At 41.2% G+C, this 22118-nt stretch overlaps 1 protein-coding gene across 1 annotated transcript in view; it reads left to right on the plus strand.

The window, feature by feature from the left end:
* The first annotated feature begins 11274 nt into the window (after positions 1-11274).
* The window catches only part of dscama (Down syndrome cell adhesion molecule a), a 66848-nt gene continuing 56004 nt past the window's right edge, over positions 11275-22118 (plus strand). The window contains exons 1-2 of the mRNA XM_084029139.1: positions 11275-11587; positions 11718-11867. Coding sequence (XP_083885265.1) covers positions 11762-11867 — 106 coding nt within the window. The 5' untranslated portion in view covers positions 11275-11587; positions 11718-11761. The remainder of the gene's footprint in view (positions 11588-11717; positions 11868-22118) is intronic.

Raw genomic sequence — 22118 nt, forward strand, 5'->3', positions numbered from 1 at the left:
GAAGTAGTTCATGTTAGCCGTTAGCATACATTTTCCATGTTGGAGAAGTAACTTTGGACATCAGGCAAGTAAAAGCCGTTGAAAAAATCTTGAGCCCTGTCACTCATTAATGTGCTTTATCTTGCTAATTTATGTGGATGGTCACTGCTCTTCCTGGCTTAATCTGAGCTAAGGTGTTGGAAGTTTCAAGCTTCAATACTTGCTTTTAACTAAATGCTGTTTTTTAGCAGGTCTAATGTTTACCGTGGCCACAACAGTATTTGAGATATTTCAGTGTGGATCAAAGTGATTGAATGACCGACCAACAGAAATCATGTCACAAGCATGTCTTTCAACCTGCTTGAGGAGGAAACAGTCATTATTTAGGATTAGTTTGTTGCCTCTGCAGAGGGTGAATTTAAAGTATTTCATTCCCATGAACAACAGAATGTCATGCAGTATAATGAGTCAGAGGACAGGCTGACACAGACAGGCTATGTTATGGGTTTTTACTGCCTCTGTAAGACCAAATGTGAGCTCACTTCTGTGGCTCCACAGCCCTGGAATGGAACCAGTGTCTACATCAGGCTCTGATTCACACTGTGATATTCATGTGGAATAATATTAGAAGTTGTTACATTGGGAATGTCCTGTCATTTCAATGCTGTGTCACTTAGGAAGGGTAATGGAGCATTATGAATATCTCATATGGTTGTTTTTACCTCGTTCACTTCATCCTCTTTATGTGCCTTTGCATATTAGCTTCAGTGGCGGCGACTAGTTTGTTTACTCGCTCCATAGGCATCTCTCTCTATTATCTCTCTCTCATCTTCTGTCTCAGTCGATTTGCATCGTGGCGATATAACTGATTAAAGTCTTCAAAGTACCCAGTACGAGGGAACTCATGTAAATGTGCGTTCTTATGCATCAACTAACCCACTCCAGTGACTCTTGTCTCGCCCTCCAGAGAGTTGACATCAGAGGAGGGTATCATTGCTGTTACATAGCGGCTGCATGGCACTGAGCGCGCCGCTCAACATTATTCATGAGGGCAAAATGGGAGCCGTTGATTTGGGAGAGTGAGGGGACCCTGTTCTCCGATCTGTGCATCTCGTATCAGCGCTGTACTTCTCTTCACCGATTATTGTGTCAGGCCTTAGGGCAGGAGAGGAGGGGAGGAGGCTGTGGGGGGGGGGTGAAGTGAAAGGGGGGCTTCCATGCTCTCTGTCATCACGAGGCAGTCCTGTCCTCCACCCCATCTCCACTATCCCTCCTCCTTTTGCAACGCCCCAGCCCCCACTCTCCCCTCCCTAGGCGGTCTCTGCAGAGCTCTGCCTTAATTACCTGCATCGCCTGCCATGAGCTGTCAGTGTGGCTCAGTGCTTGTTTGCCCCAGTGGAGTCGCCCTAATGTCTTGATGCCCTGGTCCCCACTGTAGCACCACAGAGATCTCTGACCTGGTGAAGGCCACACTATGGCTGAGATCCAGTTGGACTCTAATATTAATTTAAATATATATACGAAACATTAAATTAACTATTAGCCACAATATGTTTGGCCTGGCCTGCCGATATAATGTGGTCAACCAGCATCAATGAGTTTTTTTTAAATTTAATTTCAAGAAGAAAACAAGAGGCTCCCGAGCACATTCATGTGAGTTTGATTCATGGTGTTTGGCTGAGGTAAACACAGGCCCAGCAAAACGCCCCTGACTCATCAGTGGCTAATGCACGGGCTAATGCATTAGCCTAGATATGTTGTGTGTTCGTGGGACCTGTATTGATCAGACATTTACTTAAATACATTGCTTGGGTGATTTGGAAGCAACCACTGATGGCCGTTGTCAGAATGGAGGTAAATAGGTCTTACTCAACACACAATTCTGCAAAAATAAAATACGTATTTTTTTATTCTTTTGCAAGAAGAATATTTAAGTATCAAAGCAACTGACTCCTTTTCTCACACCATTCTCTGTGATGGTGGCAGCCTAAACCAGCAGCATTGACTCTTCACTGTCTCACCCGTCAGCCAAGCCCACGTCAGCCTCTATGTTTGCGGGCTCCTAGACATTAAAGCTCATCCCCCCACATCCTTCTGACACGCCCGTGTGCACTCTCCTTGACCGAAGCGTGTCTGGTGCCCTTGAGCTGAAAACGTAGCAGCAGAGGCTCCACAATGGGAGGATTGCATTAGGAGTCACCTGCAATTCACGATTAGAGGCTTCAGCCGGCTCTGCCACCAATAGGTACTGACATCTGGGCCTGTGCCAAGCATTATTTCACACAGCAAGAAGACTTCACTAACCCAACAGGACCCCTCATGCTGCCCCCCAGCTGAGCTCTGCTAAGACCAAAACACAGGCAAAAAGAGAGTTCATCTATTATACATGTGTGGTATTCATAATTGAACAATATCACTTTTTCCTTTTTGTGGTTTAGGCTCATGGAAAACGAATGTTGATTAAGACTCTGTGGTTCTGGCACAGGCAGGCATATGGTGAATGTTAGTGAGATGTGTGTGTGTGTGTGTGTGTGTGTGGGGCGTTGGTGTTCAACATATTATCCTCATGGTTATGTTTGATGCCAAAGCCATGTCAAGACGACTGCGATAGATTTGCTTGAGTCATTTGTACTGAATTAAATACAAAGTTAGGAAGTCAACGACTTGCTTATTTGAAATCTCCGATCACAGGCAGGAACTTTAAATAAAAGGGAGGAAGGAAACAACCCAATTATAGTTTCTAGGTCGCCCCAATAAGCAGTTGCAACATCTTAAGAAGATAATTCATTTTAAAGTAAGATTCAGAAAACCAGCACTATCAACAGAGACAGAAATCCTTTGAGATGCAGACCAAAGTGCTGCAGCCTGCAGGATGATGGGTGAGAGACTATCGACATGGTCCACATAAATCTTTCATCTCTCTTTTCAACAGTCAGCCTGCTCATGTTTTGATCTTACCCACTATGATCAATAGCTCCTCTCAGTCTGCAGAAACAATGTGTTACATATCTCTGAGATGCACATTTGAATGTGTTACATCTTACTATTTTATGAAATCCGTTAATGGGATAATTGTTTAACGGTGCTGCACACAAACACACTTGATGACGGCTAATAGCCCCGTACATCCCGTCTCTTCTGGTTAGAAGCATTATGAGAAATTTGGCTGGTCTGTCTTAGGCTAATCATTTGCAACCAAATATTCATATAATATCCCCCAAAATGCAAATTTTGTTATTTCTGCTTTATTAGATCATTTTCAGTGAGGACTCCAAAGAAATGTAGTACAAGGTGTCAGTGTTTGATTTGAATGCATTGTTGGACATTACTCCTATATATCTTTACACAGGGAATACTCTAAATACCAAATTAGAACTTCAAACCCATTTACTCTTCAAGCAGAACGCAGCAGTGTGTTGTTTGAGTTGATGCGCTGCTCTTCAGTTGTCTAGAGTTGTTTGTTTTGCACCTGCATCCGTGAAGGAGAGATGAAGGTCACAAGAGAAAGCAGACAGAGCAGACCAGAGTTTGAATGACGACAAAAGGAAAAAGAAACTAAGTATTCACTTGAAGGCTGAGGGATACAACGGAGATGGAGCATGCCTTTGGCTTCTTGTCATGTTATTTCTCCTTTCCTTCTCCCTTTTCTTTACATCCTCTTCCAGTCTCTCTGTTAATAGCAACCTGTGTGTCCCTGTTGGAGTGCTTTCCCGTCTCCCCACTCATACCCCACATCACAGTCCTCCTTGGCACCGCGCTGAAAAATAAATGCACTTCCACTTTATCTATCTGAACTGTTGAGATCTGGCAGGGTTTTGTGTCCATCAGCCTTTCTAATCTAAGAAATCAGCCACCCAGAAATGGGCTGCGGTTGAGGTGGTGGGGGTCTCAATTTTTTATGAGTTTGTGCAAAGCGGATTCAGACAAAAGCAGATGTGAAGCAGCCTCTCTTCTCCGCTCAGTCACCTTTCAAACACATTCAGACCAGAGGCATCTACTGCAGTTCTGCTGCAGGATGCTGTTCAAAGCTCCTGTTCACTAATACAATATCTAATATCTAATATGAAAACATTGCAGCAAAACACAGGTACACAACTGATTACTGCATGCCAATATAGTTTCACTGGGACACATAAGTTCTTCATTAAGAAAATGAGAATGAACATCTAAGAGACACACAAATGCTGAAATTGTTTTTTAACCATGCAGTGTTTGGGATTATGTATTTAATATCATTGCATTATAATTTATGAACTAAGAAGAGCTTTTAGATTATACAGATTGTGACGGTGGCTGTTTAAAATACATTTTAAAATAAATAGGAATCAGGGACTGCATTTTATAGTATTGTTAATTACTTACAAATATAAGGAATCAAACGGTGTCACACTGTTTTCTAACCAAAATAACATCTGGTGAAATCTCCATCTACTGATGATAACTCCATCCTAACAGATGCTGAGTTTTTATGATCATCTTGATGGCAGATTTTCCTACACGAGAAAACTACCGACAAGCTGTTACTCCGTGTGTTTACATGGCTGTCAATTAACCCTTGATGGCCCTTGAAGTTCTTTCTGTTTCTTTATGGGTAGTCTGCCACTCACAATGCCTCTGTTTTGCCTGTACTTCATGATTTTTGGCCTTTTGACTGCTGATTTTTTTGTACACTGTATGTACTCCATTCATGCAGTAAATACATTAATTATAAAATGTATAATAAATAGTGATAAGTAATATGAAAGTTAATACTCACCATGGAACCACAGTTAGTCTGTAAAAGCAGAGAATTTGGAGTCATGATGACAGGGCAAAAAGCTAAAGGTTATTTTTCTGTCTCAAATATGAAACAGGATTGACTCTCACAATGTACACACAAATAAAGCCAACACAAGTGTATGTGTGTGTGTGTGTGTGTGTGTGTGTGTGTGTGTATGTGTGTGTGTGTGTGTGTGTGTGTGTGTGTGTGTGTGTGTGTGTGTGTGTGTGTGTGTGTGTGTGTGTGTGTGTATGTGTGTGTGTGTATGTGTGTATGTGTGTATGTGTGTGTGTGTGTGTGTGTGTGTGTGTGTGTGTGTTGCCAAGCTTTGTTACCACACTTGCGTTCCAGTTCTTCATTGTTGTCAGGTACCCAGAATGATGCCTCCATCCAACGATTAATGTTTTAAGGTAATTCATGTTCAGCTTTTAGAATTGGCAAAGTGGCGAATATCAATAATTACATAATCTCCCAAAACATGTGTCATGGCTACTCTGCTTGGCTCTCCTTGCATCTTCTTGAAAAGAGTAAAAACTACGGTCGCATGGCTGTCGTCAAGTAGCCAGTGTCAGCCTCTCAACACCTCGGGGCCTCTGAGTCCTGCAAGTGTGAAGTGAGTGCAGCTAGAAATGTGTGGAAACATGTGTCCTCCGCGGTGTTTGTTTGTCTTAACAGGTTGAACGACCAGTGGGTGGAAGCGGCCGGTGATTTGAGCGCGCTCATTAGGAATTTATGAAGCGCTAAAATGTTTGGTCTCCTGGGAGGGGGGATTGGCAGCTGTCGCATAGGCAGCTGGCGACAGGAGGAGAGAGAGACACATTAGAGACAGAGAGAGAGAGAGAGAGAGAGAGAGAGAGAGACTGTAGAGATACAGTGGAGATGCCTGAAATATTTACAGTTGGTGAGTGACTGGCTGTTAGGCTGTGATGGTTTACATCATCCTCTTTTTACCCACATTATCATTGTTTGTTGACTGTGGGAGATGTAATTATCATTCCCTGGGTTGGCTTTGCCCTGCAGATAGAACACAGCCACTTTACAGTCCCGACTTTGTTGATTCAGAAGATGACGTTATTCCAGTCATCATTTGAAGCATTTCAGCAGGCGTTTTCTTTTTTATAAATGTGATTCCTCCAATTAGTCACATTTTTTAAATATTAGTTTTGTACCAATCTGCCATTCTGACCTGATGAAGGCAGAATTTAATCAGATCTCATTTTTTTAAAGAACGAGATTTTACTGGAGAGCTTTATGGCCAATGTAGCTTTAGCGATGACTGTCCCAGAGCTTTACCCTGAGTAGGTTCCCTCCATTTATGAAAACACATGTAGATAAACATATTTATATATAAATATAGACATATAATAAATTATAATAAAAAAAATACTAAAATTATATAATATAATAATAATAAATAAATACAAGTGGAGAAAACATAACTAGCATCTGGAAAAAAGTTACACCTAGATACAACTAAGCAGTCTAATATATGCAGTGTATCATAAATGCATTATTGAATTCATTATTCATATAAATTATTGCAGGACTGGTGTATCAGACAATACAAGTGTTTGCTCAGTGTTACTAATGGACTAGCCACTGTGTTTGTTTATAGTGTGCATGCTAATATAGCCAGCTAATATAGCATAGAGTCATAGAGTAAGGCTCAGTTATGTTCGAGCAACTTGCAGTGTTTCTGTATTTGCTGGTGTTTTTTGCTCATTATTTTAAATAGTTTATGTTGATTTCTTCATTTGCCTTTGTTTTCTAGTTGCAATGTGTTAAAGTAGCGGTCCCATCCTTCATACGCCACTGACCAGTAACATGGCAGGCAACATTTAGCGGACCGGAAAATGATTCATTATATAAAACGCCATGAAGAGAAACAAGTTAATACTTTAACTGAACTTAAGAGTTATTTAATTAAGAGCTACGAAACGAACAAAGCATGATCCTAGCAAAGCGTGCGTGTGTGTGTTCACGCAACGATGCCATGACCAACCCAAGCACAGCGCTACAGTAAGGGAAAGAGTTCTACTGTCCCTGTGCAAATCCTACAAAAAAACTCCACATAATGCAGAATTAGTGTGAGCCCTGAGCTTATTTCTCGACTATGAGATGGTCCCATCCCGGTGTCATAGGAGACAATGACACCTTGTGTTAAAAGACCCGACCGGTCTAATTCTGACTTCTCTACATCAGCAGAGCTCACTGCGTTGTTTATTTGATCTAAAATAACTGTATTAAAGACAAATTCACACATTGATATCAAATCATGTCTTCGAAGCTAGAAGCAGGTTCTGGGTTCACTTGTTATTAATGTCGGTTAAATTTCAAGAGAGTCTCATTTCGGCATACACCAACCTCAATAACAAGCACACTCTTTGTAACCAGGAAGCAGTGCAATAAATGCTTGGAAGAAGATATTGGTCAGAGAACAACTTCCCAACATTCCAACTATGAATATGAGGAAGACGTACTGGGAGAAGCTGGACATCATTCATTTATGGCAACTGTTTAGTCAAGTTGTTTTAGTCGCTGTCTGTCTAGACCCCTTTCAGTTTGCATATAGGACAAATAGGTCTGTTGAGGATGCCGTGTCACTTGGTATCCACTCTTGAGTCCCCAGGCAACTACGCAAAGGTACTTTTTATAGACTACAGCTCTGCTTTTAATACGACTTTACCCAGCAAACTTTTCTATAAACTCCAAAAGATGGGTGTCCAGAACTCCTTATGTCACTGGATTTTAGACTTCCTACAGCAAAGAACACAAATTGTCAAAATCAATAACAAGTTGTCACAGGCCAAACACATTAGCACTGGTGCCCCCCAGGGGGTGTGTATTATGACCTCTGTTATATTCTCTGTACACTAATGACTGCATATCACACAGTGAATCAGTGTAAATTTGCTGATGATACAACCTTGATAGGGCTGATTTCAGGGGATGATGGCAGTGCCTCCAGAAATGAGGTCCTTTCCCTAACCGAATGGTGTTCCCACCACAACCTAGAGCTAAATGTTGCAAAAACTAAGGAGCTAGTGGTGGACTTCCGAAGGCAGGGGAAGGAAACCCCGCCCCTGTCCACACCCTGCTAACTCCCTCTTCAAACCACTCCCATCAGGTAGAAGGTTGAGGGCCATCAAAACTAAAACCTCCCTCTTCCTCAACAGCACATACTGCAGAACCATTAAATCTCCTAACAACACTACATCCCTACAGTATATCAGGAATGCAGGATCCCCCAGTGGCCCTGTATAGTATAGTATAATACCCACAAATTTCTACTCTGTTTTTATATACTGTGAGTTTTCTTAACTATGTACTTATTTATTGGACCTTATGCATATTTGCACATGACTTGCTCCATCTCAATTTGCACATGACTTGCTCCATGCCAATTTGCACATCACTTGCACCTATAAGCACCTGTCACTTTCATCAAACATACAGCACTTAGCCCGGCATGTCAACAAGGTGTAAGTGGGCTATATGTCTTATGTGTGGAGACGTCCCTTTTTCTTTTATCTGCCTATATGTTGTATCTAAGTGGGATCCTTGGAAGGATACTTCAAGGATGAAATTATGTTCTATGTTTTATGTGTCTTTTGTGAGGGTCTTTGTTATGTACTGTCATGCGCACACTGACACAAATCCCTAGCAACTTGTACAGAGTTGTATGGCAATAAAGTATTGAATCTTGAATTAGTACGAGCCTGAAACAAGCCCAAGGTGCCACTTTCAGCCAATCATTGACCTCCTTTTTACTTTGGCTCCACCCTCTCAGCTGTCAATCACAACAGAGCCAAGATAGCTGTTGGGCTGAATGTTATTACTTATGGACAAATATTTCATACTAGAACTGAGTTTCTAACTGGAATTTGAGCTAGAAGGCAGATTTTAACGACGAGGTCAGTTTTTTACTAGCCTGGACAAGCATTTTCAGGAACATTCTGGAACGCTTATTGAACATGGACAAAACTTAAACAAAGGTAAACTAGGTGGCCGTTAATGGACAATGACATGTTGTAACACTTGTCTGGTTCTTTCAGCTCTCAGGGCCGCCATGCTTTTGGGCAAGTGATGTGAAAATTGTGGAAACAAGCAAAAATTTAGTTTTTTTGTTTTTTTTAACTTCGTACCCTCATAGCTAACAACAGCATTCATTGTTAGCGTGGAATGGATGTGATTTATGTTCAGATTCTCAAAAAACTACTTGAAACTACAATGTTCTTATAATACTGATGGGGATGAATAACCATGGATTTTTTGTTTTGCCCTTCTCTTAAAAACAAGAATGTTGTTGGATGTACTGGCACCTGTTTTTGACTGTTTTTGATTTTGACTGATAAAGCTTTTAATAGAGCCAGTCGATAATAATGATTTAGTTAGTTACCTGTCCATCAGAGAAGAAGAATTATGAGATCTCCTGTTTAGTGGCGAGGAATATATCTCCATATAAGTGTAGAGACAAGATACGATTGTGCAGAGAAAGATATTAACAGTTGTTCAATAGTTGTCTTCAAAAAACTGCAAATTTAGAAATGGGCCACAAACAGGACAGTCTGTTTATTTAATCCATAACTCAAACAGCGAAATATTGAAAAGGCCTTGGATGTATTAAACATCCCTCCGATGTGCTTGCTATCCAACTAGTGTACATATCCTGGCTTGGTTACAACAGTGTGGGTTGTCCATTACAGCAAATAGTTGCATTGTTTGTTTTTATCCAGCAAAGTAACTCACTACACAGGAAGTGCATCACATTACATTGACTAACTTCATTAGTTAGGATCATTTGGAAACATCCTCTGCTGCATCACTGTGTAGATATACATGACTAATTGACTACATATAGGTTTTTATGGACTTTTTGTGACAATTTCCAAATTATAATCACAGAAAATTATCCTCAGTGAGTGTTTGACACTACAGCAACAGTATACTTGTTACAATGATAGATTACCTATTTAGATCTGAGATGAAACCTTTTTGGAGGCAACGGAAGCTTCGTGACAGCTTTTAATTCTGATGACAACAGAGATGCAAATGAGTTTGTCAAGAGAGAATGTATAGTTTATTGTTTATTGTTTGTGGCTTTGTGAGGGCAAACACAAAAGACAATAAAATATTGTGTGAACATCGCTGCTCACACTATGATGACATAGACACTTCTGTTACACTTGTGTCCAGGATGTTTATTTAAGCTTGAATAATAATGTGTTTTTCGTCCCGGAAGCCACTGACAACAAGAACTCAGTGGATTTCTGAGAATCTGTTGGGTTATGTTTGCACTTCGAGCTTTTCAGTTTGAGTAGAATAGGATTGAAACCCAGTTTCTACCAGCAGACACACAGCTGACAACTTCTCAGCTAATTGAAGTGATGTGGTGGAGACTCACTAGACGTCTGTTTAGCTTCATACTGCAGCTGCTGATAAATGATGATTTAACATGTTTGTTCATCAGGTTATTGTTGCAGCTGGTTATTAGGCTCCATGGTGAGAGGTTAACGCCATGCTGCTGCAGTGGTGTCGGTGTATCGGAGTAGTTTTTTCAGGCTGCGTGTTTATTGATTATTACATCTATGCTTTTTATACTCAAACGTCCCATCCAGCGAGCCCTTCCTGGCAGGCTCATGGGAATAAACCACCCCCATTTGAGTCTCTCCAAACACAGTTTGAAAACTACCTTTGCAAAGGTGCGCCATATTTTTTTACAGACCAATCAGAGCAGACTGGGCTTTCACATGAGGAAACCTTAAAGCTACAGGTGCTAAATAGAGTGTTTTAGAAAGTGGGTGATATAGGTATATTCATAGAGGCAGTACAAGGAAAATAATGTGTTTTTTTTTTATTAATGCCAAAACATGTTCTATTAGAAACCCAAAATACAATATGAACCACAAATCAAGCATGATATGTCTACTTTAATTGATGAATCATTTAGCAGACTTCCAAAAGCACACGATGACATCGCTCAATCAAACAGTTTCAGTTCATGATAATATGAAACAGAGAAAAACTAACTAATGCTAGAACATTTTTTTCTTTGAAAAATTACTGAAACCAATAATCGATTATCAAAATAGATGCTGATTATCTTTTCTGTTGATTGGCTAATTGATTAATGGTTTCAAGGGTTCTGGGTGGTAGTCCCAGATGTGCATGTTTTAGAGGAAGCTCTTCTGGCTCTGTTATTTCACATTCATTGCTGCTCTTCCACAGTTTTGCTGCATGGTCTCTTAATAGACAACACAAGACACACTCCTGCAACCTCCAACCATGGCATTGAGTACAAGTACAATGGTCATCCAGGGAAAAACACACTCGCCCTTAATTCTAAGGACAACAGAGATGCAGGATAAAAACAATGCTGTCAGATTGATAGTTATTCTGTCATGTGGTGGGGGTGCAGGTTATCACTTGAATTATTTAAAGACCTCTGCCATACAGTTTTTATGTTTCAATAGGAAGTAAAAAAATAAGCTGGTCTTACATTTCTTTTTTCTTGTTTTTTTCTCCCTGCAGTTTTCTGTGAAGATCTACGTTCCAGCTTGTATTTTGTCAATGCATCTGTGCAAGAGGTAGTGTTTGCCAGCACAACGGGGACATCGGTGCCCTGTCCCGCCTCAGGCGTGCCCCCTGTCTCACTGCGCTGGTACCTGGCCACCAGCGAGGAGATCTATGATGTGCCAGGGATACGCCATGTGCATCCCAATGGCACCCTTCAGATCTTCCACATCCCCCCTTCCAGCTTCAGCAAACTCATCCATGACAACACCTACTATTGCACAGTGGAGAACCCCTCAGGGAGAATCAGGAGCCAAGATGTCCACATTAAGGCTGGTCAGTTTCTCTGCTCATGAATTAATATGCACTTGTGCTTTGTAATCCAAGCAATCATGTCTGTCTTACTGTAGCTCAGTATGAGCAGTTTTTCCATCTTATAAACAACATCTCTGTCTCCTCCTCCCAGTCCTACGTGAGCCCTACACTGTCCGGGTGGAGGACCAGAAAGCCATGAGAGGCAATGTGGCGGTCTTCAAGTGCATTATCCCTGCCTCAGTGGAGGCCTACATCACTGTTGTGTCCTGGGAGAAAGACACAATGTCAATCAACGCTGAAAGTAAGTCTTCACAACTTTCTACAGTTCTGCACGGTATCTGAACATTAAAAGTCAAGAACAGATATGGTCATTTGGATTTTGCCATCAGCTTTGCTGAGTTGTGATGAGTATTGTGACAGCAGAGGTGTGTGAGTCTGAGGTGTCATGAACCTGCACAAAGGCCTTGCTTGTAGCAGCTAGCCAGGCCCATTCTGTGTGTGTGTGTGTGTGTGTGTGTCTATGCATGTCTGACCCAATGACAATCAGGTCCCGCTCCTCTTCCTCTGCCTAGTCTTCCACAGGAGCGCAGGCTGCCAGCCATGTCACTTAGTCTCAGTGTATTGACCCATTTCTCTGGTTGATAGGAAGCACTGCAGCACTCCGATCATTCAAATCACTTTAATGGAACGCTTGCGTGATTGTTTCCCAACCCTGGGGGGCAAATTCACTTTATGTGGGGCATTTAGCAAACTCAATAGACAAGAGCTAATGTCATTTTGCTTTTGGATGGAGGGCAAATGCTGGCTAGCGCTTTTTTTTTTTTTGTTGACGTTTCACATTTGTCCGCTGAGGTGAAATCAGCCATGTTGAAATCTATAGCAATATCTTAATTGTCCATAAATGGATGGCGCGAGTGTGCTTATACAAGGATGGAATGTATTTTGTAGCTTTTCTCATTTGTATTGTCTATGGACTCTTTGAACGCAACACTGAATTGTTGAATAGTTTTACAGTATGGCCTCAAGGATTGACTGTTGGAACGCTGGATCGTACAGAGAAAAAAAAATTCTGCACTGTCAAAACAAAGTGTTTATTTAGAGCTGTGAAAATCAACACATCTGTAGCCATCAGCCATGTAAACGCTGTCAGAACAATCATACAGCCACCAATCTACTGCTCTTCTTCATGCTAAATAATGGATGGATGAAGGAAGCCTATGAATCCATGAGCAAATGGTCTTTATGTACGTCTCAGTGCACACATCCTACTGACACACCGTCCACTCCCCTCATCGTCTACTACACACATTTTAAGTGCACAATGTGTGTGTCTGTCCATGACTGTGACTCTATATGCACACTGACAGCCCGATAGATGGCTTAACTCTTCATGTCGATGACCGAGCTTCGACATCTTAATTTTTAATGAATAAAAATAATATCAACACTAGGACTTCAAACAGAAAACTTTGTGAAAATATAGCATTTCAGTCTTTGACATGAATAATTGAGTTGGCTTTTCAGTTGGGAAAGTGTAGCAGCCTCTGTAACCTCAGTAAGTCTCACTGGACGTCAAGCTTTTTGAGCTGGTAGACTAATCCTGGTGTCCATTAGAAAAGAATGGAACATTATGATGAAAAATGCATTCAGTCAGGACAGCTAGTAAAAGTAAGAGTACAGTATAGCTGTGTGATATAGTCGTTTTATAGTGGTCTGGGGTTTTAACAGAAGCTGCTGTAAAAAATTCAGTTCATGCTCTAAAAATATGTATCATGAAGCCGCACAGTTACATAGGTCTAAGTTATTTATTGTTTGAGTTTAATTATCTCGCTAAACTGGACACATTGTCCTCATACAGAACTTAACTATCCCTTTTAAATAAAGATATATATTGTTTTGTATTCTATTCTGTGCAGAAACTTAACCAAATGTCTGGAAGGATTCAGCTAAATTCTTGTTAGCCGTGCTTGGACAACAAAACATATTCTTGGACTTCTGAATCACTTTGTCCAATCAACAAGTCCAATCAACAAGTCCAATCAGAAAACAACAAGTAAAAGTACAGAGCAGAAAATGTTTGGGATGAAAGAGTGACCAGTTTCATGAGTTATTTGCTACCTACATTTGTATTCAATAATATACAATGCTGACATTGATTTATCTATGTGATTATCAAAGCAAATTGGAGAAATGGATCACTTCAAAAGGTGTAAACTATCCTAACTAAGAGGATTTCAATAAGTATTACTGGACCAGGTCTACATGTCACAGGGTTAACTGGTTTACTATCATTTATTGACACAATAGAGGGAAATCTGTGATTGTATAAAAAGTTTTTTTTTTAAGGCCCATCGTCAAGAGGGATGAACATTGAAAAGCTGACCTCAACTTGACCCCAGTCTATGTTTGGTGCCACCTGTAATCTCTGTCATTGATGTCCTTCACTAACAAGACAATATCTACTGTATAATGTCATTATAATATATAATAATAATCTGATAGATATAATCCTACTATTTCTACTATTGTTAGTGCTGTACCAAATAGTTTTGAAGCTTAATTCACAACAATGACATTCAAATCCATCCTAATGTCTATTTATTGCGTTCAAACCTGCATCTCTGTGTCCGTCTCCATAAATATTATTACCATTATACTATTTGTAGAATTAGATTCCAGTGGTGGCTGCATGAAATTGTTTGTGACGTGTCATCCAAACATTTATAGTAACTTTTTAACTAAGAAAATTGTCAAAAGTCCAGAAGTTGACATTTATCGAAAAGAAACAAGATTAAAAAGGATTCAAGGTTTTTTGTTTTTATTAGGGGGTTGACGATTTTGGATATGAAGAATCCAGATTGTGGCATCGGAAGTGCTCTGGTTTCCCTTTGTAGTCTGAGTGATAGTTACTAGGATGGTTTGGTTGAAACCATATTTAAACAGTCCTTGTAAAGAGAGCAAAATCCAGCAGCTATTGTCTGATTTTGCATTTTAATGGTCTAAAATTAGCTTGTAAACTGCCCACCTATGAAACAATACATCCATACTTGCATCTGTTAACTCCAGTTTCACATTTCAAGTTGCTTATAGGACTGTTAACAATGAGAAGTGCACGGAAAAGAAAGTCTTGGCCTGGAGAACCCCAGAAATATCATCTGTGAGCTTGGCTATCAGACCAGCTGATGGGCTCAGTGACTGCCTGTTGTTAGAGGTCAGGGCCCAGAAGAAGAGAATTGAATGATTCACTGAGGAAAATGAAATGAAATGAAACAGGCAGTGAGTTGAGCTGTTTTGAAACATTAAGATAGCTACTTTTAGCTTATATTAGAGGAAATCATGTTTTCATTTCCATTATCAGTTATAGTGCAGTTTGAATCTCAGAATAATTTACCATTGTAGTCATGTGGTTATGGCAAACTCTGACTCAAACACAAACACCTAGAGCTCACAGCAGGCATATGAGCAGGAGGTTTTGATGGATGGAAACAAACACAGGACTTTTGTCAACCTTGACTTATTTGAATTTACATTCATCATGTCAAGACATGCCTACCTAAAGCCAAACCATGAGCTTGTTGTGTTTTTGTTTTATTTTGTTTGAATTTACGTGTGTTGTTGGCTCTGGTTGCTGGAAGGTCATTTTATAGAAGACATAATTGAACAAAAAAACAATTCCAAGATTTAATGTGAAATTAATGTTTTGGGTTAATTTATGTTGACTACATGTTGTGCACCTTAATTTAGAGTGATGTATAAGAATTAGCACAGCATTGTGCTTATTCATAACACTGGTTATGGTGTGTTGAGGTGGTGCTGATAAACTCTGTCCTACCTTCATACGCCACAGACCGGTAACATTTATTACATTACATTTACATTTATATTGTGTCCTCTAATGTCCACTCTGTTCCCTTGTTTGGTCACTGCTTCACAAAGATATGATATTGGGAATGGAAGCAAGGTTTTCAGTGTTTTTGTGGCGATCTCAGGATCTTCTGCCTTGACTTTGATCCAGAAAGTCGACACAGTTGTCTTCTCAAACATACTTTTGAGGCCAATGTTTCTGTGTCATGTGACCAAGTCGGGGGAGCCGCTGAGCAAATAAGTGCGAGCAGATCCCATGACAGTAGAGAATCCTGTCATTTTCTTAATAAAACAGCTTTCTGCCACCGATAAAGCCGAAACAAAGCAAGATTTTTTCTTTGCAGCCCGGTGGTTGGACCACTGCTATACAGTACGTGTATTATACTCTGGAGCGTTCAGGAAATGGCTGGTGTTGGTTTGTTGTGTGTGTGTGTGTGTGTGTGTGTGTGTGTGTGTGTGTGTGTGTGTGTGTGTGTGTGTGTGTGTGTGTGTGTGCGCGCGTGCGCGTGCGCGTGTGTGTGTGTGTGTGCGCATAGTCCTGTTGTCTGGTAGATGACCCATAAATTATAAATTGCTGACCTAAAGTACTATATACAGTATGTATCGCAGCACTGTCTGTCTATATTTGAAGGCCCATTGTGATTACAGTTTGAGTGATTACCATTTATATATTTCACCAATAAGTGACGGTTTAATCACTTCTGAAAAACAATCAGAAACGTTGTACTTGAACGAAAAATATGTGTACTAGCCTTCATGGGTGTGTCTGGGACTGAGGCTGGATGCGGCAGTGTTGCTCTGCAGCGCCATTCCCCAGGTGCAGCCTGCGCTGCAGTCACTGAGGAGTTCTTGTAGTCATTTGTTTGGCCTGATGCTGCCTGCTCTGCATTCAGCACCAGTAGGGTTTAAAGGGGGCCGACCCCCCAGCACTACTGCAGACACACACACACACACACACACACACACACACACACACACACACACACACACACACACACACACACACACACACACACACACACACACACACAGGCTTCTTTTCATTCAGCACACGAGCTAAGCACAAGGGCCGTCAGCCATCACACAGTTTCTCTTTGCTCTCCTCAGTCCTCCCTCATCTCTCTGCCGTTCCTTTTTTTGCTCATGCTCCTTCTTTGAACTGTTTCCATCCCCGTATCATTCACACATATGTGGACTCTTCATGGTGTTTGAACTCAAGGTTTGGTTCTATGAAACAACTCATATATGAGAATTTAATTCAGAACATCGAGATGTAAAATTCTGTTGTGTAAAAGCATGCAATCCTTTGCAAAACATTGCAGCCACCTCATGCAGGGGGTCTGGCAAATATCTTTTCCTTTGCGGTGAAGCCTTATCTCTGACACCCATCTGTGAACTCGAGACTCAAATTTTTATTGGTCCAACTGGATTTCAACCCAGAGGTTATGATTGGCTGAGCTGACTCTGTCACCATTCAATAATAGCAACCCAAACTATGAACTCTTTCTCCGAATACCTTGGTCGGTGAGCATCTCTCTTTTCCTGCAACATCTCCAGCTTGCAAGGTGGAATTCCTTCTAAGCAAACAGCCAATCCTGCTCCAGGACCCTGCCTCGATCTGTGGGCTCTGCTAGGGAGGCCCAGCTCAGTTTGGCTCCTACAGCCGCCATTTTGTAGAAAACATTCCCTTGTCATACACACAGACACACACATCTTGTTTGTTATTAGTTAGATACAAGTTTCATTTAGACTTAGCAGTATGTTCAAAACTAATAATTAGTTGATCAAAGTTCTAAATTGATTGAATTATGAATTGGCTATATTTTTTTTTAAAAAGGTTGGTGCCCATAGAATGATTCAAGCGTCTTTGTGATTGGAAAAGCTGAAGCCAATCACAGCTGACATTGGGCGAAGGCAGGGTACACCCTGGACAGGACGCCAGTCTATCACAGGGCTGACATGTAGAGACAAACAACCATTCACACTCACATTCACACCTACGGGCAATTTAGAGTCATCAATTAGCCTATCCCCATCCTGCATGTCTTTGGACTGTGGGAGGAAGCCGGAGAACCCAGAGAGAACACACGCTTACACGGGGAGAACATGCAAACTCCACACAGAAGGAACCCGAACCCGACCCGGAAATCTAACCCGGGACCCTCTCGCTGTAAGGAGACAGTGCAGCCCTACACCACCGTGCAATCCCTTGTTAAAGGTGATAGATTTAATTATTTGGGACTTTGGATGGATTCAGAATTTTCATTGAGGCTTCACATCTACTTTATCAGAAATAAAATAAATGCTAAGATCAGAACATTATATAGATTAATTACTTTCTTCACTCTTAAGGTAAGACATAATATTGTTTGACAGCTGTTATTTCCCATTATTGATTATGGTAATGTTATTTATCAGAATACCTCGGATACACATCTACAGCCTTTAATTGTAACTTATAATAATATTTGTAGATTTGTTCTGAGATATCCTTACCGTACACTTTATTTCTTTATGTATGAACAACTTAACTGGCTTCCTCTTCACTCGAGGAGACATTCATTGGTTGCTTTTTGTTTTCAAATACATTTACTTTAATTATCCTGTGTGTGAATTATATTAAACAAATACACAGTAATAGTATCATAGCCAGTTAATATTATCAATCAAAAGTGCTGCTGGGTTTGAAGACAGTTATTTAAGGATAATGCAGTTTGCGCTTGCTCTTTCAGCCTGACATTGTGGTGAGCCATCTTATGCATTTCACAGTTTCTTTCATGTTTGTTGACATTTGGGATGTGTGTTGGAGTTATTTCTGAAGCCAGACTCGATCCCCGCAGTCATCGCTGAGAGGGAGAAGAGCCAGCCACACTATGTCCGTTTAATTGGCTGTGTGTAATGGGGCCTTGAAGTAAATATCAAGTGTTACAGTCAAAAGGCTGCTGGACATTACCATGTTTCCACGGTGCCCACTGTTGTTCTCTATTACTTCTCCTCCATTTCAAACAGCTACAAAGCCAGACTAGTATGTAGCATTACGGTAATGTCTGTGGGTTTAGGGTCGCTCAGTTGACGTAAGCAAAGCTAATTGCCTTAAACTCGCATTTAGGGGGGTGACACCTCCGGTGGCGAAAAGAAGTCTGAGTGTATAGAAGTCTATGAGAAAATGACCCTTCTTCTCTCTTGATTTATTATCTCAGTAAACATTGTAAACATGAGTTTATGGTATCAATAGTTTCAAGTATTCTTCAATCCAGAATGTATTTACACATACTTATATATAAATGTAGATATATATGGCCACATAAGTAGCCTATATATATACCGAGTACTGGTATGACTAGATAATAATACCATTGCAGTTCTAACAAGAACTTTGAACACATTCAACTTTGTGTTTTCCTGATACAAACAGCAGGGTTTGCAGTAGAGATATTAATAATTAACTGTTTAACCTGCTGTCATTTTTACAGTTAAAATAAAGATGAAAGATGAAAAAGCTAAGAGACTCAGAGGAGCAGCTTGTCACTTAAAGGAGAATAGTGCTGGTCCAACTTAAAGGTCAGCCCACCTTAAGTGTTCCTGAGCCAGCGTTGTTGCTAACTTCAGGGCTAACTTCCTTCAGTTATTTTATTAGCTAGCAGACAACAAGGCTAGTAGTAGCCTTTATTCACTGACAAATAAGCGGACTGCTCTGCGATGTTCACGCTGTGATGTTACTGATGACTTCACACTCACCATCATACTCTCTCTCTCTCTCTCTCTCTCTCTCTCTCTCTCTCTCTCTCTCTCTCTCTCTCTCTCTCTCTCTCTCTCTCTCTCTCTCTCTCTCCCCCGTCTCGACGTTAGCCTAACATCTGTAGTACATCAGTGAATGAAACCCTGACAGGTTCTACCAGCAGAGACACAGCTGACAACTTCCCAGCTAAATGAAGCGATGTGGTGGAGACTCACTAGACGTCTGTTTGGCTTCATACTGCAGCTGCTGATGAATGATGATTTAACATGTTTGTTCATCAGGTTATTGTTGCAGCTGGTTATTAGGCTCCATGGTGAGAGGTTAACGCCACGCATGCTGCAGTGGTGTCTGTGTATCGTGTGTGTGTGTACTGTGTGTGTGTGTGTGTGTGTGTGTATACTGTGTGTTGTAGCCAGAAGTGGTTTTGTAACTCGCTCACTGTCGGTTTTGCCCTTTCCATAGCATGTACGTAGGAAGTGCAGTCATTGGCGCAGCATAATCTTGAGCTGGAGGCTGGGGTGGCTGGGTAATGGTTTTACTGGTCCCTCTGTGGTGGAGCTGTAGAGGGAAAGGGAAGGGAGGTAAGGAGGGCGAGAGAAGAGAAAGGATTAGTATCTCTCTCTCTCTCTCTCTCTCTCTCTCTCTCTCTCTCTCTCTCTCTCGTGCTCTCTCTCCATCCCTGCCTCACTCAGTCGACAGGCAGGGTTGGGGCTCTGATGTGTGACAGCCTGGATGTTGAGCCTTTTTCCAGTGTTCACTGTCTGCCCATGATTGGCCGGAGTGTTGTTATTCACAGGGAAAAATGGGTCAAGTGGCCTGTGGAGAACGGAGCGTTTGTATGGACCGAAGGACGGACAGCACAAATACACACCCATAAATACATACCTACACATGCATCCCATACACATGCAGGAATATGCTCTGCAGCAGAGAAGGGGTGGCAGATAAATAACAGAGAAGTGAAAACACATCCAGGTTATGTGGTTAGCATCTCTCGTGATGAATTCACTCTGTCCTCTCACAAGCTGCGAGCTGGTTCTCTCCTCACACCCAGTGGCAGGGGCTTAGTGAGAGAAAGAAAGGGTTGCACTGAAGGGAAAAAAACTGGGAGGAAAATCAATACATGTGTGCATGAATCTGGCTGCAGCTGCCACAAAGCATTATGGGAACATGGTGGGTTGATACTCTTAGGCTGGGCAGGTTGCAGGCAGCATGCTAAAAAAAAACACTGAGCCCCATGAAAACGATACACAGTTTTGTTACTTTAATGCATAGATAGATCAAAGTACATATTGTGTATGTAAAGTCACAATTATTTATTTGTCAAGCATTTGTAAGGATGGACACCACTGACATGATATTCAATAGTAATTCCCTTTTAACCTACCAGCTTCAAAAGGGTTTTAATGAAAATTGTATTCATAAATTTCAAGGGCATAAAATACCAAATCAAATGTATTGATCATTAAAAAAGAATATAAAATAATATACTGCATTGTATTATTACTATAGTTAGGGTACATATGTGAATATGAGTCAGTAAATTATGTAATAAAGGTAACTGTCCATCTCGCCACAAATATAATATGAGTGGCTCTCTGGAGGCAGCTGCACTGCAACAGCATGTTTATGTTGTGGTATAATGATGTGTCAGGCCCTACATCACACTGCAGTAATATTATTAATGCTGCACTACATTGCAGGAGGAAAACACGACTGTCTTCATACTTTTGCAGTTTCATCACCTGCTCATCCAATGTTACAAATGTCACAAATGTCCATCAGAAGTGTAAAACATCAGCATTTGATGACGCTCTCTGTGTTAGTTTAATTGGCTGATGCCCTTTCTGTCTCTTTACTGCACCGGCGCCGCAGTGATCACACTCCCACATCTGTACTGTGCTGTTTGCTCACCAATAACTGCAATTTGTTCTTTATTAAACTCTCTGGGCTGGGAACAATTAGGGTGTGTGTGTGTGTGTGTGTGCACACGCATGCGTATATGTGAACGTAGGCAGGAGGAGGAGGAGGGTCGGGGGAGAGATACCTAACACTGCTTAATCTTTGATAAACAGTGAGGTCTCCTTTGTGCTGCTGCAGCTTGGCCCATCTTCTCCAGGCTGCTCTCGGGCTCAGCTCACGGCTGCTTCCTCCGCACTCCCAGACCTGGATGAAAGCCAGGTCATGTGTGGCTCCCTGCCAAGATACAGATTAGCTATAAGCACAACATGAGCTAATCGTGGACGGAGCCGCCAATTAATTGGCACTTAGACGTTCCGTGGACTGTATGGATTTGGGGCTGGATGTCATCAGTGGATCAAAGTGATTGGCATGGATTTCAAAGGTTGTTGATATATTCAAGTTATTTAATGGAGAAAAAAGAAAGATTTGTTGTTGCATGTATGATAAGGCTCCGGGACCCTGGAAGCTGGATATTAAACTGCTGAGAATGCTGGGCTTTGCGGGGTTGTGTGTTTGTATGGAGATCACTCGCTGCCATCATACAAGGTATAAGATGCATTCATATATCGGATACTTGGAATGCAAGAAGACATAATACAAGTTGTTGTTTTGGTGCAGAGGCTGATCTTACCCACTACAAATTAAGGGCACAAGGATGTTATGTTATCATTTACTGTAAGGATGCACTCTCCCCGCCAATCTTCTCCCTCCACCAACTTGTCTCCAAGTCCAAAACAAGACACCTGCTTAGGGTTTGAGCTGGAAGTACAATCATCAGTGTTTGAATGTCACCAGGCTGACATCCTCCTGTGTTGAATGTGAGGTTGACAGTTTTGGCAGCGGTGTGTGTTCACATTTGAACAAAGTGCTGTAAATCCACAGAGTTGCAGGTTGTGGTTGAAGTCACGGGAGAAGTGGGGAGACCAATCTTTTCTAATATACTAGATCAAAAATAGGTTGATGTGGCAGACAAATAGATGAGCATCA

This window comes from Eutrigla gurnardus, assembly GCF_963514095.1.
Source record: "Eutrigla gurnardus genome assembly, chromosome: 15".
Taxonomy (NCBI): domain Eukaryota; kingdom Metazoa; phylum Chordata; class Actinopteri; order Perciformes; family Triglidae; genus Eutrigla; species Eutrigla gurnardus.